This window comes from Adiantum capillus-veneris, chromosome 23 (assembly GCF_014529385.1).
Source record: "Adiantum capillus-veneris isolate H3 chromosome 23, ASM1452938v2, whole genome shotgun sequence".
Classification (NCBI taxonomy): Eukaryota; Viridiplantae; Streptophyta; class Polypodiopsida; order Polypodiales; family Pteridaceae; genus Adiantum; species Adiantum capillus-veneris.
Window position 1 is genome coordinate 1,113,442 of NC_140953.1, and position 16,966 is coordinate 1,130,407.

The 16,966-nt window shown below is 44.1% G+C and overlaps 1 protein-coding gene across 2 annotated transcripts in view; it reads right to left on the reverse strand.

Annotated features, from left to right (window-relative positions):
• Positions 1-1,461: 1,461 nt before the first annotated feature.
• Positions 1,462-16,966, reverse strand: part of LOC147427320 (AT-rich interactive domain-containing protein 1-like) — a 45,517-nt gene continuing 30,012 nt past the window's right edge. For both annotated transcript variants that reach the window (XM_086497285.1, XM_086497286.1), the window contains exon 2: positions 1,462-2,893. In XM_086497285.1, coding sequence (XP_086353411.1) covers positions 1,698-2,816 — 1,119 coding nt within the window. In that variant the 5' untranslated portion in view covers positions 2,817-2,893 and the 3' untranslated portion in view covers positions 1,462-1,697. The remainder of the gene's footprint in view (positions 2,894-16,966) is intronic.

Here is a 16,966-nt window from a genome sequence, read left to right on the forward strand (position 1 = left end):
TCTCAAATTTCTATTTCCATGCATAATTGACTTATCACCTTCTCATAGATACAAGAAACTGCAAACATAAGCACTCTTGGTACTTTGAGTTCTTCCTTTCTTCTCCACATTGTTACGTGGAATCATATAAAATGTATTCTTATAGTCCAGAAAACAACAATACAACTACTTACCTTTCAACCGGCTTTCCTCTATGAGAATAAGAAGAGTGACAAGATCATCAATGGTCCTATGACATTAATGGATGCCCAGTTGTCACTTTGTATAGTGACCATTATTTTAGCCTATTCACTCAATTTTATATCCATTAAGCATCCAAACAACTTTGCCATAAGAGACCCAAAAATTATAGTACGATGGTTATTTACAATCTTGGGATCCCCTCATTTATGCAAGGCTTGGTCCAATTAGTGCTCCAATCACAAAGCAAATCATGTTGAAGTGCAACGTTTAACATATCATACATCCAACTATGTGATGCTTCTCCCATCTATTTAATCATCTCCAACCTTGATACCTTAAAGATCTCTTGTTTTGCAAGTGGCCAACTTTTGAAGTTCGCACAGAGGACATACATGGAAAAACCTCAACATTGCATCTTTTCATAATTTGGTTCTCATATATCTACATACAATGCGTGCACACGTTCCTATTTTGTTCCAATCACACACATCCCGTGTGCAAGTCGAAGCAAACAATCCTTGTGAGAGCACAAGGTCACCTAGCCGCACTTCCCTAAGACTCAAGTTATCAAAACTCTCAACTAGCTTGCCCTTCAAGGTTTCTCCAAAATCATCCACATGCGCATGCATTTTCTTGGACTTGAAAAAAAATGCCGATTTAACTTCCCGTCATCTTCTCTTCTTGTGTGTGAGAAAGATTTTGGCTGATACCTTGAGAAAAGTTGTGTTGCTTAAATTCTTGAATTTCTTCATCATTGGAGGAGCTCCTTAAGAGATTTCTTTCTCAATGAAAACACAACCTATATGCCATCATGCCTCAAATCTCCTAGAACAAGAGAAACTCCCAACCATTTCTTCCTCATTCAAGTGTTTCGCTTGCAAGCTTCAACATAGTAATATGAGCAGATTATAGGACTACCTTATTCCCCCTTGTAGTAACTTTTAAGCTAGAAAACCTGGCACTTTTGCTTCAGAATCTTCTTAAATTCATACCTGCTTTCATGGACCACACATTGCACATCATGGACACCCTGAAGTGAAGTTTCCTGATTATGTAAGTGCAAGGTGTTGTGTTTCAAGTACTTTAAGGACATCGCAAAAGCATGCCATGCATACATATATTCTCGATTGCCACACACACACACACACACACACACACACACACACACAGAGGGAGTTTTTAACGTTGTAGGAACAATCCCAAGATTTAGCAGATAGGGCAAGGAAAGAAGAAAAATAGTCCTCTCTCTCTCTCTCTCTCTCTCTCTCTCTCTCTCTCTCTCTCAACTTGTAGGCTGGTTAGAAATAAACTTAGTGTACAAAAGTCTCCCAATGAAAGGATTGTGTGTACTATACATCAGCTTGGAAGATTACCAAAGTAGTGATACACCTGGACGGCATCTCCAAGGACAAACTTTACGCCTAGAACAGTTTGCCCAGGATCCGATTCCAATTCTGTGGCATGTAAGGGGGAACCTCAAGTTGAAGGCACCACGAAGTAGGTCGGCCCATTCCCTATTTCGAGTTCTCACCGACATCAGACCCAAAAAACTCTTCCATCATTCCCTTTGTGGAGATGAGTTCATCTTGTGTGGAACACAGAGGAGAAGCCCAACCTTCTTTGTCACTATGCTCAATAACACAATGAGCTGAATTTCCGTGACTTTTTGTGTCCCATGCAAGTAATTCCCATGCCGCACTTCTATCTTCGACATTGCTTGTACCACAGCAGCCTTCAGAAGAAGTTTCTCTCCCGGCTGATGCTGCGATTTGTTCATGGGTAGAACCAGCAGACTCAACAAATTCTCCTCCTCTAGCTGTTTCCACACCTTGCAAGCACTTGCCCACCAAACTATCTTTCACTGGCCAACTCATTACACCATTCTCTTCCTCATCCTCACTTGCAGCATCCTGTCCTACCTCTTCGTTGGACTCTAGCATACTATCACTGTCTCTTTCATCCCTCTCCAAAACCATCTCATCATCATCACTATCAATGTTGGCTGGGTTGATCCTATTCTGGATAGCCCGTCTCCGCAGTACAAACACATTGAAGTAATAGCTAACAAAGTCGGTCATGCCCTTGGTGGGAAAATGATCAAAAAGATCATGCCAAAAAGACTGAGGATTCCTTCTTACAAGCTCCTGAAAAGCACATTGCTCTTCGTGAGTCCACTTCTCTGCCACAATCTCCCCCATCTCATCAAAGCCCCACATAGAAAATGCCTCACCAAGTTCTGATTTCAAAACCTCCCTTTTCTCCTTGATGTGCAGCCTTACACACTCCAGAGTATCCTGAAATTTACAAGAGCATTCTTGATGTCGGTAATCTGCTCTCAAAGCAGCACCTTCACACGTCAACAATTTTGTTTCTTGCATTGGCCAAACACGTTCACCAAGCCATCTCAGACTATCCAATTCACAGTCAGATCTGCACGTTCTGTTATTGTTTGTCGGGAATCTCTTTGGGATCTCAGCTTGAAATTCCGATCCTAGTGGAACCCTCTTGCGGGGAGTTATTGAGTGCCCTTCACAATCAAAATCCTCCCCAAAACCTGCTGTTGTTACATTGAGAGCATCAACTGTAGCACTGTTTTGGGCCCACTGAAAACACCATAGTGCTTGGGTACCCATTTCACTAGCATTGCTCAGAATTCTTCAGGCAGCACCATTCTCTAAAGAAACGATCAAGACCATATGGTTCTGCTACACTGCAAAAACCAAAACTTCCATATGAGCATTCTGTTTATAAAGGCTAAGTCAATGTCATAAGTTCAACCAACCATTGACAAAAAGCAGAAGCAAAATGCAGCTTAACAACACGAATTTATTGAAGAAGCACTCCAAAGACCTTGACAACAAGGACAACGGGGTCCGCATGCGCACATGTGTGCGTTGTTGATTTCCATGAGGATAAGAGCTCCATCCACAGCTCTCTTGTACTCCCCATACACCACCACCTCCCTTTTGCCCATACCTTGTATCACATTGCACGTCCACAACTACTGATGCTATTGACAAATGTATATGGTTCTCACTGACAAATCTTCTTTGGCCTTCAATGAGACATTCACTCTCTCTCTCTCTTGAATAACAAGTCTTGAGTTCAACTCTCATCGGATAGGTCTTTGAGGTCTCTTGGGATAGTTTCCTATGAAGTGAAAATTCTCTTCTTCTCTTCTTCTTCTCCTATGACGTGAAAATTCTCTTCTCTTCTTCTTCTTCTTCTTCTTCTTCTTCTTCTTCTTCTTCTCTCTCTCTCTCTCTCTCTCTCTCTCTCTCTCTCTCTCTCTCACGCAAAAGGTGGTTTGATAAAGAATGTCAAGATGGTCGAGAGTACTTGATAAAACTTGATGCAATATGAACAAAGACAACTATCAAAGTCATTTGCATACATACAAGGCATTGATTAAAAAGAAGAGAAGATGGGGAGTAAAGCAACAACTTTTTCAAGTCCAAGAAAAGGCACATGCATGTGGAAGATTTTGGAGAAACTGGTAACTTGATGTCACGTGACACATCTATGTGTCCGTGGACAAGCTACAGCATGATCAGGGTTCAGTCAGTCCAGACAAGTCTAGATTAGAAGTTGATCAGGGTTCAGTCAGTCCAGACAAGTCTAGATTAGAAGTGATCTGGCACTTTTGTGAGTCTATTCGTAGACCGTGCATGCCCAGTCACTTAGCATAGTTGCATATCCTCCGGTTGCACACAACATGATCATCAGTATTCCCTTCAGATTCCATCAGGGGAATTTTCCAATGCAATTTAGCCTATTTTCCCTATTTTTGGTATTTTTCACTTATTATTTTTAAGTGACTTCCCAACAAAAGTAGGTAGGGCAATTTTGCTAAGTTAATATATAAGCAAACCCAAGTTAGCACTCAATCGGAGAAGAGGCAACAGGAGCTCTCGCTCAACAGGCACCTTCTCAGCAAGAACCAATCAGAACCCTTGGCGTTTTGGTGTTCCCTCATCGCCCACACCCTCATCAGCCTAGCGTTTTGGTCTTCACCAACATCCTCCCTAGATCTGGCGTTTTCCAGCTTTCCAGACATCGCCAGCCTTCAAGTTTGCCTAGCGTTTTTGGTAATACTACCAGATCAGCTAAGCGTTCCCAATTTCAGCCCATTAGCGTTTTTGGATTTCATCAGCAGTTCTAGATCTGCCAGCATTTTGCTAAAGCTACAATCAGCCATCAACGTTTTTGGTTTTCAGCCATTCCGAAGCAGATGCAGCAGCGTTTTCAGCAGTCTCCACAGTAGCAGATTCAGCCCTAGAAGCATTGCAGAAGACCCCCATTTTCAGCCCTCGAAAACGCAACCAAAACAATCATTTTCAGCCACCGAAACAGTCCCGAATTCAACAGATAGAAGACCTCAAATTTCAGCCCTAAAGTCGTCGTCGTCATCCCCGTCATCATCACCGGCATAGTCCCAAGTTGCATCGGTTTCCATGCATCGGCATTGTACCACTTTGTGCAATCATAAGTAGACCACTCTCGCCGACGAGAGTGGGGCCTTCGGAGGAGGGTTTTACAACGTCTCTGGTGTCGTATCTCTCTTCTCTCTATCTCTCAGTCTCATTCCCTTGAACGCACAATGTCCATTCACTTGGCATGTCGATTCCTAATCGTGTTTTGGAAGAGTGACAAGAATCCCATGAAAGAAGGGCTTGTCCAGTCTCCCCTTGTGTCTCTTTTCACTCATTGAGAGCGGACCGTGCACTTAGCGGCCGGCCAATCGACGTGAGGTGGGAAAAAGCAACTTTGGTGTGAGCGCAAGGCCGCCAAGGGGTGCGCCCGCGGAAAGGAGTAGAACTCGGGTGAAGAGAAGATCCTTCTCAAACATGGTTTGCAAGCGAAAGAAGAACCTCAAGAACTCAAGACCCGCAAGAACCCAAGTTCCTCGTGAACTTAAGAACCCAAGACCACAAGAACCCACAAGAACCCACGACGTCTGAATGGTCATCACTCGAAGCGGAATGGATACTTCGCTTGAAGGTGATGAGCATGAGAGAGGCGAGGAAGAATTTTCCCCACCAGGAGGTTTTTCCGACCCTCCCCCTTCCCCATCTACGTCAAGGATTGCACTAACTCCTACGGAGGCTTTGGAGCAATTGTTTCTGATACAGAAATTAGAACGCGAAGCAAGAAATGTAGCAAGAATGGCAGAAATGAAACGCAGACACGCAGAAGACAAAGCAAAAAGAGAAGCAGAAAGAAAGGCAAGATAAGAACAAAGCGAGCGACGCATGCAAGAGTTCTTGCGACTTTTTTCTCAAGTGCAGGCACCGATGCAAGAGATTCGGGAAAAGGAGACTCTCTCAGTCTCTTCTTCTCCAAAGCATGATACACAGGATTTGCATGATTGTGTGAAGCATGATGATGATTTGATTGACAATCAGTTGCATGATGATTTGAAGGACAATGATAAGCATGATGATTTGGATGACAAAGATAAGCATGATGATTTGAATGATATTGCTAAGCATGATGATTTGGATGACAATGACAAGCATGATGATTTGCATGATCAAGATGTGATTTCTCACAAGCATGATGAGTTGCATGAAGATGATGTGATTGTTCACAAGAAGGATGAGTTAGTGAATGCTTTTTCTAGCGAAGCTAACCTCGTTGTAGATTCGATCAATTACGAAGAACCGATCTTGGCTTTCGAGTCGAGGTCCAAAGAACCCCCACAAGACGATTCGATCATTCAAGAAGAAGCGATCTTGGCTCTCGAGCTTAGGTCCAAGGAACCCTCAAAGAAGTATTATGTGTTCGCATGATTGATACGCCCGCATTGTACGAGTGTTTCATTCGTGATCGTTTCCTGTATTTTAGTCAGCGTCTTTATGTGATCCCTTTTACTAGGCATGACATATTGTACATTGAGCACGTTTCACTCATGAATGAGCACGAATGTATGCGGATTTTTCATGAAAAGCTGAAAAGTATGTATGTAAGGAAGTCACATTCTATGTCTCTTCATTGGCATGACACATTCGTAGCAAGAGCACATGAAAGTATGAACACGAAGCATAGGCATTTCCGTTGTGAATTGCCACAGTTGATTGCTCTAGATTATAAGAGAAAGCTTCGATCTCATTGTTTGTGTGTGTGTGGTGAACGGTTTGGCACTCCATCTATTGGTTCATTTACATTGCATGCAGTCTTTAGAGAAAACAAGATTTTTTCCATTCACTTTACATGGAATAAAATATGTTCATGGTTTTGTGTTGAGAATGGTTTCAAGAATTTTCAACCATGGAGATTCTTGAAGAAGAAAGAAGCAGGACTCTAGACGAAGTTGAAGCATTGAAGATGACTTTGTCGCTTTCGGCGCGGCCCAAAAAAGCAAGCGTTGCAGACCTTTATGAAGTTCAAGTACCGCACGACCCACACATCAGAGTGGACCGGCGAAGAGTCCCTTCCAGGATTCCGAATGCTATTGGCGATCTTCCTCGACGCCATACAGTTCGGTACCAATACCTCACTTTGAAAAGGAGGGGATGTCACGTGACACATCCAGCCCTATCTGTCCGTGGACAAGCTACAGCATAATCAGGGTTCAGTCGGTCCAGTCAAGTCTAGATTAGAAGTGATCTGGCACTTTTGTGAGTCTATTCGTAGACCGTGCATGCCCAGTCACTTAACATAGATGCATATCCTCGGGCTGCACACAGCATGATCATCAGTATTCCCTTCAGAATCCATCAGATTACATCAGGGGAATTTTCCAGTGCATTTAGTCTATTTTCTCTATTTTTTGTATTTTTCACTTATTATTTTTAAGTGACTTCCCAACAAAAGTAGGTAGGGCAATTTTGCTAAGTTAATATATAAGCAAACCCAAGTTAGCACTCAATCGGAGAAGAGGCAACAGGAGCTCTCGCTCAACCGGCACCTTCTCAGCAAGAACCAATCAGAACCCTTGGCGTTTTGGTGTTCCCTCATCGCCCACACCCTCATCAGCCTAGCGTTTTGGTCTTCACCAACATCCTCCCTAGATCTGGCGTTTTCCACCTTTCCAGACATCGCCAGCCTTCAAGTTTGCCTAGCGTTTTTGGTAATACTACCAGATCAGCTAAGCGTTCCCAATTTCAGCCCATTAGCGTTTTTGGATTTCATCAGCAGTTCCAGATCTGCCAGCATTTTGCTAAAGCTACAATCAGCCATCAGCGTTTTTGGTTTTCAGCCATTCCGAAGCAGATGCAGCAGCGTTTTCAGCAGTCTCCACAGTAGCAGATTCAGCCCTAGAAGCATTGCAGAAGACCCCCATTTTCAGCCCTCGAAAACGCAACCAAAACAGTCATTTTCAGCCACCGAAACAGTCCCGAAATTCAGCAGATAGAAGACCTCAAATTTCAGCCCTAAAGTCGTCGTCGTCATCACCGGCATAGTCCCAAGTTGCATCGGTTTCCATGCATCAGCATTGTGTACCACTTTGTGCAATCATAAGTAGACCACTCTCGCCGACGAGAGTGGGGCCTTCGGAGGAGGGTTTTACAACGTCTCTGGTGTCATAACTCTCTTCTCTCTCTATCTCCCACTCTCATTCACTTGAACGCACAGTGTCCATTCACTTTGTTTATGATCATTACACTATTTCATTAAGAACGGAAGGCTCTCCCTTCCATAAGAACTAAAAGGAACCTTGAGCACAGTTCGGAGCACTCATCTTGAGCAAAGCGCAAACAATCATTCCGTTGCACCTAACACTTGAGTCTTGTAGATATGTACACACATTGTAGGCAATTATATAAGCAAGCAAATGCTGAAAAAAATGTCATTTTATGGTTCACTCCCATGTATGCCCTCTTTTTTTACTATTGAGGATGTATGCGATGGGCCTTGAAAACTTAGCCACTCGCAAAGCAGGAGATATTCAAGGTATCAAGCCGGAGATGATCAAATGGACGGGAGATTTTACCCATGTGTAGACGTGTGATATGTTCAGCCTTGCACTTCAACGTGGTATGCCTTATGATTGGAGTACTAATTGGGTTAAGCCATTGCATAAAGGAGGGGATGTAAAGAATGTAAACAACTACCGGACTATAATGATTGGGTCTCTTATGGCAAAGTTGTTTGGGTGCATAATGGAGATGAAATTGAGTGATTGGGCTGAAGAGAATGACAAGCGTGCAAAAGGACAAGCGGGTTTTCGTCGATGCCATAGCACCATTGATCATCTTATCACTCTTCGTGTTCTCATGGAGGAAAGTCGGTTGAGAGAAGCGATTGTATTGTTGTTTTGTGGGCTTTAAGAAAGCCTTTGATATGATTCCACGTAACAATTTGTGGAGAAGGATGGAAGAACTCCAAGTGCCAAGTGAGTTTATGCTTGCGATTTCTCGAATCTATGAGAAGGTGATTTGTCAATTGCGCATGGGAAGAGGAATTTCAGAAATTTTTGTAAGCACTATTGGGGTTAAACAAGGATGTCCGTTGTCACTGGCTCTCTTTGGTCTATGCATCGGTCAATTGGAACAAATGGTACTTGACTTTATGCAAGAAGAAGTGTCACGTGACACATCCAACCCTATGTGTGTGTGTGGACAAGCTACACCATGACCAAGGTTCGTGATCTGGCACTTTTGTGAGTCTGTTCGCAGACCGTGCATGTCTAAACACTTAGATTAGATGCATATCCTCTGGTTGCACACAGCATGATCATCATTATTCCCATCAGAATCTATCAAGGGAATTTTCCAATGCATTAAACCTATTTTCCCTATTTTTGACATTTTTCACTTATTATTTTTAAGTGACTTTTGTTGGAAAGTAGATAGGGCAATTTTACTAAGATAATATATAAGCGAACCAAAGCTAGCACTTTCTAGCAGAAGAGGCAGCAGGAGCACCTTGCTCAACAGGATACTTCTCAGCAAGACCAACCCCGGCGACAACTCTAGCGTTTTCAGCATTGCAGAAGGCCTAGCGTTTTTGCATCAGATCAGCCAGCATTTTTGCACTTGCAGATTCACGGCGACAGTAGACAGCAGATCAGCCCTAGCATTAGGCAGATTTCCACCGCAGAACCCCAAATCAGCCTAGCGTTTTTGGATCAGCCAGAGACCTAGCATTTTTGCAAATCTTCGCGACAAAAGAAGCAGTAGAACCAGCGTTTTCAATTTTCAGTAATCAAACTCCGCAATAGAACCCCCAAACCTCGCATATCTCACTTCCCGCAGCAAATCCTCACCGCACAGTCAAATTCCGAAAGATTTACAGATTCAGCCCGGAAAACGCAGATTTCAGCATCTGCATTTTCAGCGCATCGTCCTCTTATTGTCGCCATCGACATCCTCACCAGAATAGAGTCAGAATTCAGCAGATAAAGATTTGCAGATTTCAGCCATTAGCATTTTCAGATTTCAGCCCGTCTCGTCGTCGACATCGTCGGCAAGTCCAAGCATTGTAGAGATTTGTGCAATCATAAGTAGACCGCTCTCGCCATAGAGAGTGGGGCCTTCGGAGAGGTTTTACAATGTCTCTTGTGCCGTATTCTCTTCTCTCTCTATCTCTCAGTCTCATGCACTTCCACGCACAGTGTCCATTCACTTTGTTTGTGTCCATTGTACTCTCTCACTAAAGGAACGGAAGGCTCTCCCTTCCCTAAGAAAAATGAACCTTGAGCACAGTTCGGAGCCCTCATCTTGAGCAAAGTTCAACATTCATTCCATTGCACCTCACATTGGTATCAGAGCTTTGGTAGTGTTATGTGTCACTCAAAGAAGGAACCAGAAGAACCACAGAAATTTTATTTTTTTTCCTGTTGCAGTTGCACGAAGCCAAGTTCACTTGGGCGTGTCGATTCCTAATCGTGTTTTTAAAGAGTGACAGGAAACCCAAGAAAGAAGGGCTTGTCGAGCCTCCCCTTGTGCTTCTTTTCACTCATTGAGAGCGGACCATGCACTTAGCGGCTGGCCAATCGACGTGCGCCCGCGGAAAAGAGCAGAACTCGGGTGAAGAAAAGATCCTTCTCTAACACAGATTGCAAGCGAAAGAAGAACCTCAACAACCTACAGACCTTCAAGAATCCAGGAACCAAGACCCCCAAGAACCCAAGTTCCTCGTGAACTTAAGAACCCAAGACCACAAGAATCCACAACTCACGACTTCATTGGATGGTTATCACTCGAAGCGGAATGGATACTTCGCTTGGAGGTGATGAGCATGAGAGAGACGAAGAAGAATTTTCCCCACCAGGAGGTTTTTCTGTCACGTGACACATCCAACCCCTTGTGTCCGTGGACAAGCTACAACATGATCAGGGTTCAATTCAGTCAAGTCAGTCTAGAATAGGAAGTGATCTGGCACTTTTGTGAGTCTGTTCGCAGATCGTGCATGTCCAAAATACTTAGTGTAGATGCATATCCTCTGGTTGCACACAGCATGATCATAAGCTCTCCCATCAGAATCCATCAGAATCCTTCAGGGAAATTTTCCAATGCATCGAACCTATTTTCCCTATTTTTGACATTTTTCACTTATTATTTTTAAGTGACTTTCGTTGGAAAGTAGGTAGGGCAATTTTGTTAAGTTTGTATAAATAAAAACCTAGCGCTAGCACTTTTTGGCAAAAGAGGCAGCAGGACCACACGCTCAACAGGCAACTTCTCAGCAGAACCCCCAAGAGGCCTAGCGTTTTTGCTCCACAGCATCAACCTAGCGTTTTGGACCAGATCAGCCAACGTTTTTGGATCTTGCAAAGTCCTTGCGATAGCAAGAAAATCAGCCCTAGTCAGATTTCCACATCAGGACAATTTTCAGCCCCAACTTTTTTTGCATCTGCAAGACAACTTAGTGTTTTTGCAGATCTTTGCAACGGAACCTCGTTAACCATCAGCGTTTTCAGTTTTCAGCAGTAAGTACCCGCAGTAGAGCCCCCGAACCTCGCAGATCTCCCCTTCCCGCAGCAGATCCTCGCCACACGGTCAGATCCAACGAAGTTTGCAGTTTCATCCCGGAAAACGCAGATTCAAGCATCTGCGTTTTCAGCGCGTCGTCGTCATCAACATCGTCACCGATAGAGTCGGAATTCAGCAGATTAAGATTTGCAGATTTCAACCCTTAGCATTTTCAGATTTTAACCCGTCTCGTCATCGTCCTCATTGTCGTCGACATCGTCGGCAAGTCCAAGCATTGTAGAGATTTGTGCAATCATAAGTAGACCGCTCTCGCCATAGAGAGTGGGGCCTTTGGAGGAGGGTTTTACATCGTCTCTGGTGACGTATTCTCTTCTCTCTCTATCTCTCAGTCTCATACACTTGCACGCAAAGTGTCCATTCACTTTGTTTGTGTCCATTGCACTCTCTCACTAAAGGAACAGAAGGCTCTCCCTTCCGTAAGTAAAAGGAACCTTGAGCACAGTTCGGAGCACTCATCTTGAGAAAAGAACAACATTCATTCCACTGCACCTAGCATTGGTATCAAAGCTTTGGCAGTGTTCTGTATCAAGGAAAGAACCACAAGAACCACAGAAATTTTTTTTGCTTGTTGCGGTCGCACGAACCCAAGTTCACTTGGGTGTGTCGATTCCTAATCGTGTTTTGAAGAGTGACAGGAAACCCAAGAGAGAAGGGCTTGTCCAGCCTCCCCTTGTGCCTCTTTTCACTCATTGAGAGCGGACCGTGCACTCAGCGGCCAGCCAATTGCCGTGAGGTGGGAAAAAGCAACCTTGGTGTGAGTGCAAGGCGGCTAAGGGGTGCGCCCGTAGAAAAGAGCAGAACTCGGTGAAGAGAAGATCCTTCAATAACACAGATTGCAAGCAAAAGAAGAACCCCAAGAACCAAGACCCCCAAGAACCCAAGTTCCTCGTGAACTTAAGAACCCAAGACCACAAGAACCCACAAGAACCCACGACTTCAGTAGATGGTCATCACTCGAAGCGGAATGGATACTTCGCTTGGAGGTGATGAGCATGAGAGAGGCAAAGAAGAATTTTCCCTACCAGGAGGTTTTTCTGACCCTCTCCCTTCCCCATCTACGCCAAGGATTGCACGATCTCCTGTGGAGGCTTTTGACAAGAGGATGATGGCCAGGAAGTTAGAAAGCGAAGAAAGAATAGCAGCCATCGACCGCAAATATGAAGACAGAATGACAGTCATAGCGCGTGAGAGCGAGCAAACACGCTTGCAAGCCAAAGCAAGACTAGCAGAATTTGATCGCGAGAACAAAGCAAGAATGCAAGAGATGTTGCGACTTTTTTCTCAAGTGCACGCGCACTTTGCACAAAATCACGAAAAGGAGACTCTCTCAGTCTCTACTTCTCCAAAGCAAGACACACAGGATTTGCATGATGATTTGAATGACAATGATAAGCATGATGATTTGGATGATAATGATGAGCATGATGATTTGCATGACCAAGATATGATTTGCATGAAGATGACGTGATTGTTCACAAGGATGATGAGTTAGTTGATGCTTTTTCTAGCGAAGCTAACCTCGTTGCAGATTCGATCAATCACGAAGGATCGATCTTGGCTCTCGAGCCTAGGTCCAAAGAACCCCTTCAAGAAGAACCGATCCTGGCTCTCGAGCCTCGATCCAGAGAACCCTCACAGGAAGTATTATGTGTTCGCATGATTCATACGCACGCATTGTTCGAGTGTTTCATTCGTGATCGTTTCCTGTATTTTAGTCAACGTCTTTATGTGATCCCTTTTCCTAGGCATGACATATTGTACGTTGAGCACGTTTCACTCATGAATGAGCACGAATGCATGTGGATTGTTCATGAAAAGTTGAAAAGTATGTATGTAAGGAAGTCACATTTCATGTCTCTTCCTTGGCACGACACAGTTGTAGAAAGAGCACATGAAAGTATGAGCACCAAGCATAGGCATTTCCGTTGTGAATTGCCACAATTGATTGCTTTAGATCATAAGAGAAAGATTCGATCTCATTGTTTGCGTGTGTGTGGTGACCAGTTTGGCACTCCGTCTCTTTGTTCATCTACATTGCATGCACAATCTTTGAGGAAGACAAGATTTTTTCCAGCCACTTTACATAGAATAGGTATGTTCATGGTTTTGTGTTGGAAATGGTTTCAGGAATTTTCAGCCATGGAGAGTCTTGAAGAAGAAAGAAGCATAACTCTAGATCAAGTTGAAGCATCGAAGCAGCCTCAGAAGACTTTGTGTCTCTTTCGGCGCGGCCCAAAGAAGCAAACGTTGCAGACCTTTATGAAATTTAAGTACCGCACGACGAACACATCAAAGTGGGCCGGCAAAGAGTCCCTTCCAGGATTCCAGATGCTATTGGCGATCTCCCTCGATGCCATACAGTTCTGTACCAGTACCTCACCTTGAAAAGGAGGGGATGTCACGTGACACATCCAACCCTATGTGTCCGTGGACAAGCTACAGCATGATCAGGGTTCAGTTCAGTCAAGTCAGTCTAGAATAGGAAGTGATCTGACACTTTTGTGTCTGTTCGCAGACCGTGCATGTCCAGACACTTCGTGTAGATGCATATCCTCTGGTTGCACACAACGTGATCATAAGCATTCCCATCAGAATTCTTCAGGGGAATTTTCCAGTGCATTTAACCTATTTTTCCTATTTTTTGACATTTTTCACTTATTAATTTTAAGTGACTTTTGTTGGAAAGTAGGTAGGGCAATTTTGCTAAGTTTGTATAAATAAAAACCTAGTGCTAGCACTTTCTGGCAGAAGAGGCAGAAGAAGCACACGCTCAACAGGCAACTTCTCAGCAGAACTCCCAAGAGGCCTAGCGTTTTTGCTCCACGGCATCAACCTAGCGTTTTGGACCAGATCAGCCAGCGTCTTTGGATCTTGCAGGTTCCTGGCGATAGCAAGAAGCAGATCAGCCCTAGCGTTAGCAAATTTCCACAACACGACAATTTTCAGCCCCAGCGTTTTTGCATCTGCAAGACAACTTAGCGTTTTTGCAGATCTTTGCGACGGAACCTCATTAAGCATCAACATTTTCAGTTTTCAGCAGTAAGTACCCGCAGTAGAACCCCCGAACCTCGCAGATCTCACCTTCCCGCAGCAAATCCTCGCCGCACGGTCAGATCCAGCGAAGTTTGCAATTTCAGCCCGGAAAACGTAGATTTCAACATCTGCATTTTCAACGCGTCGTCATCGCATCGTCGTCATCAACATCGTCACCAACATAGAGTTAGAATTCAACAGATAAAGATTTGCAGATTTCAGCCCGTCTTGTCGTCGTCCTCATCGTCATTGACATCGTCGGCAAGTCCAAGCATTGTAGAGATTTGTGCAATCATAAGTAGACCGCTCTCGCCATAGAGAGTGGGGCCTTCGGAGGAGGGTTTTACTTCGTCTCTGGTGTCGTATTCTCTTCTTTCTCTATCTCTCAGTCTCATACACTTGCACGCACAGTGTCCATTCACTTTGTTTGTGTCCATTGCACTCTCTCACTAAAGAAACGGAAGGCTCTCCCTTCCGTAAGTAAAAGGAACCTTGAGCACAGTTCGGAGCACTCATCTTGAGAAAAGAACAACATTCATTCCGTTGCACCTTACATTTTCTGACCGTCCCTCTTCCCCATCTACGACAAGGATTGCACTAACTCCTATGAAGGAGTTGCCGCAGTTGATTATGGACAAGAAGTTAGAACATGAAGAAAGAAGGGGAGCCATAGATCGTGACTACGAAGAAAGAATGGCGGCCATAGATCGTGAATACAACGCAAGAATAAGAGCCATAGGGCGTGAGCGCGAGCGCGAGAACAAAGAAAGACAAGCAAGATTTGATCGCGAGAACAGAGCAAGAATGCAAGAGATGTTGCGACACTTTTCTTAAGTGCAGGCGCACTTTGCACAGAATCAAGAAAAGAAGACTCCGTCTCTACTTCTCCAAAGCAAGACACACATGATTTGCATGATAATGATAAGCATGAAGAATTGCATGACAATGACAAGCATGATGATTTGCATGATCAAGATGTGATTTCTCACCAGCATGATGATTTGCATGATGATCATGATGTGATTTCTCACGAGCATGATGATTTGCATGAAGATGATGTGATTGTTCACAAGGATGATGTGTTAGTTGATACTTTCTCTAGTGAAGCTAACCTCATTGCAGATTCAATCAATCACGAAGAACCGATCTTGGCTCTCGCATCGAGGTCCAAAGAACCCCCACAAGAAGATTCGATCAAACACGAAGAACCAATCTTGGCTCTCAAGCCTAGGTCCAAAGAACCTTCACAGGAAGTACTGTGTTCGCATGATTAGTCAGCACGCATTGTTCGACTGTTTCATTCGTGATCGTTTCCTATATTTTAGTCAGCGTCTTTATGTGATCCCTTTTCCTAGGCATGACATTTCACTCATGAATGAGCACGGATGTATGCGGATTATCATGAAAAGCTGAAAGGTATGCATTCAAGGAAGTCACATTCCATGTCTCTTCCTTGGCACGACACAGTTATAGAAAGAGCACAAGAAAGTATGAGCATCAAGCATGGGCATTTCCGTTGTGAATTGCCACAGTTGATTGATTTAGATCAGCAAGACAAGATTCGATCTCATTGTTTGCGGGTTTGTGGTGAACGGTTTGGCACTCCGTCTATTTGTTCATCTACATTGCATGCACAGTCTTTGAGAAAGACGAGATTTTTGCCAGTCACTTTACATGGAATAGGTATGTTCATGTTTTTGTGTTGGAAGTGGTTTCAGATGTCACGTGACACATCCCAACCCTATGTGTCCGTGGACAAGCTACACCACAACAGGGTTCAGTCAGTTCAGTCAAGTTAAGATTAGCAATGATCTGGCACTTTTGTGAGTCTATTCGTAGACCGTGGATGCCCAGTCACTTAGCATAGATGCATATCCTCCGGTTGCACACAGCATGATCATCGGAATTCCCATCAGAATCCATTAGCATCAGTTAGGGGAATTTTCCAGTGCATCTATCTTATTTTCCTATTTATTGGGATTTTCACTTATTATTTTTAAGTGACTTTCCAACAAAAGTAGGTAGGGCAATTTTGCTAAGTTAATATATAAGCAAACCCAAGTTAGCACTTTCTGGCAGAAGAGGCAGCAGGAGCACCTTGCTCAACAGGCAACTTCTCAGCAAGACCAACCCCCGCGACTACTCTGGCGTTTTCTCCACAGAAGACCTAGCGTTTTTGCATCAGATCAGCCTTGGCGATTTGTGCACAGCAGATCAGCCCCAGCGTCATCACGACACAGCAGATCAGCCTAGCGTTTTTGCATTTGCAGAACCCTGGCGACAGAAGGACCAATTTCAGCCCCGGCGTTTTTGGATTTCAGCAGCAAATTAAGACCGGCGTCATTCACCTAAAGTGTAGCAGATTCAGCCCGTAAAGACCATCAGTTTTCAGCCCTAAGAAACCTCATTTTTCAGCCAAGAAAACGCAGCCAAAACAGTCATTTTCAGCCACCGAAACAGTCCCGAAATTCAGCGATTAGAAGATCTCAGATTTCAGCCATCGTCGTCGTCGTCGTCGTCGTCATCGTCATCGTCACCGTCGTCGTCATCGGCATAGACCAAGTTGCATAGTCCATTGCATACGCATTGTACACCTTTGTGCAATCAAAGAATAGACCACTCTCGCCGACGAGAGTGGGGCCTTCGGAGGAGGGTTTTACAACCTCTCGGTGCCATATCTCTTCTCTCTCCTTCTCTCAGTCTCATTCATTTGCACGCACAACATCCACCCACTTTGTTCGTGACCACAACACTCTACAAGACGGAAACCTCTCTCTTTCCCTAAGAACTAAAAGGAACCTTGAGCAATA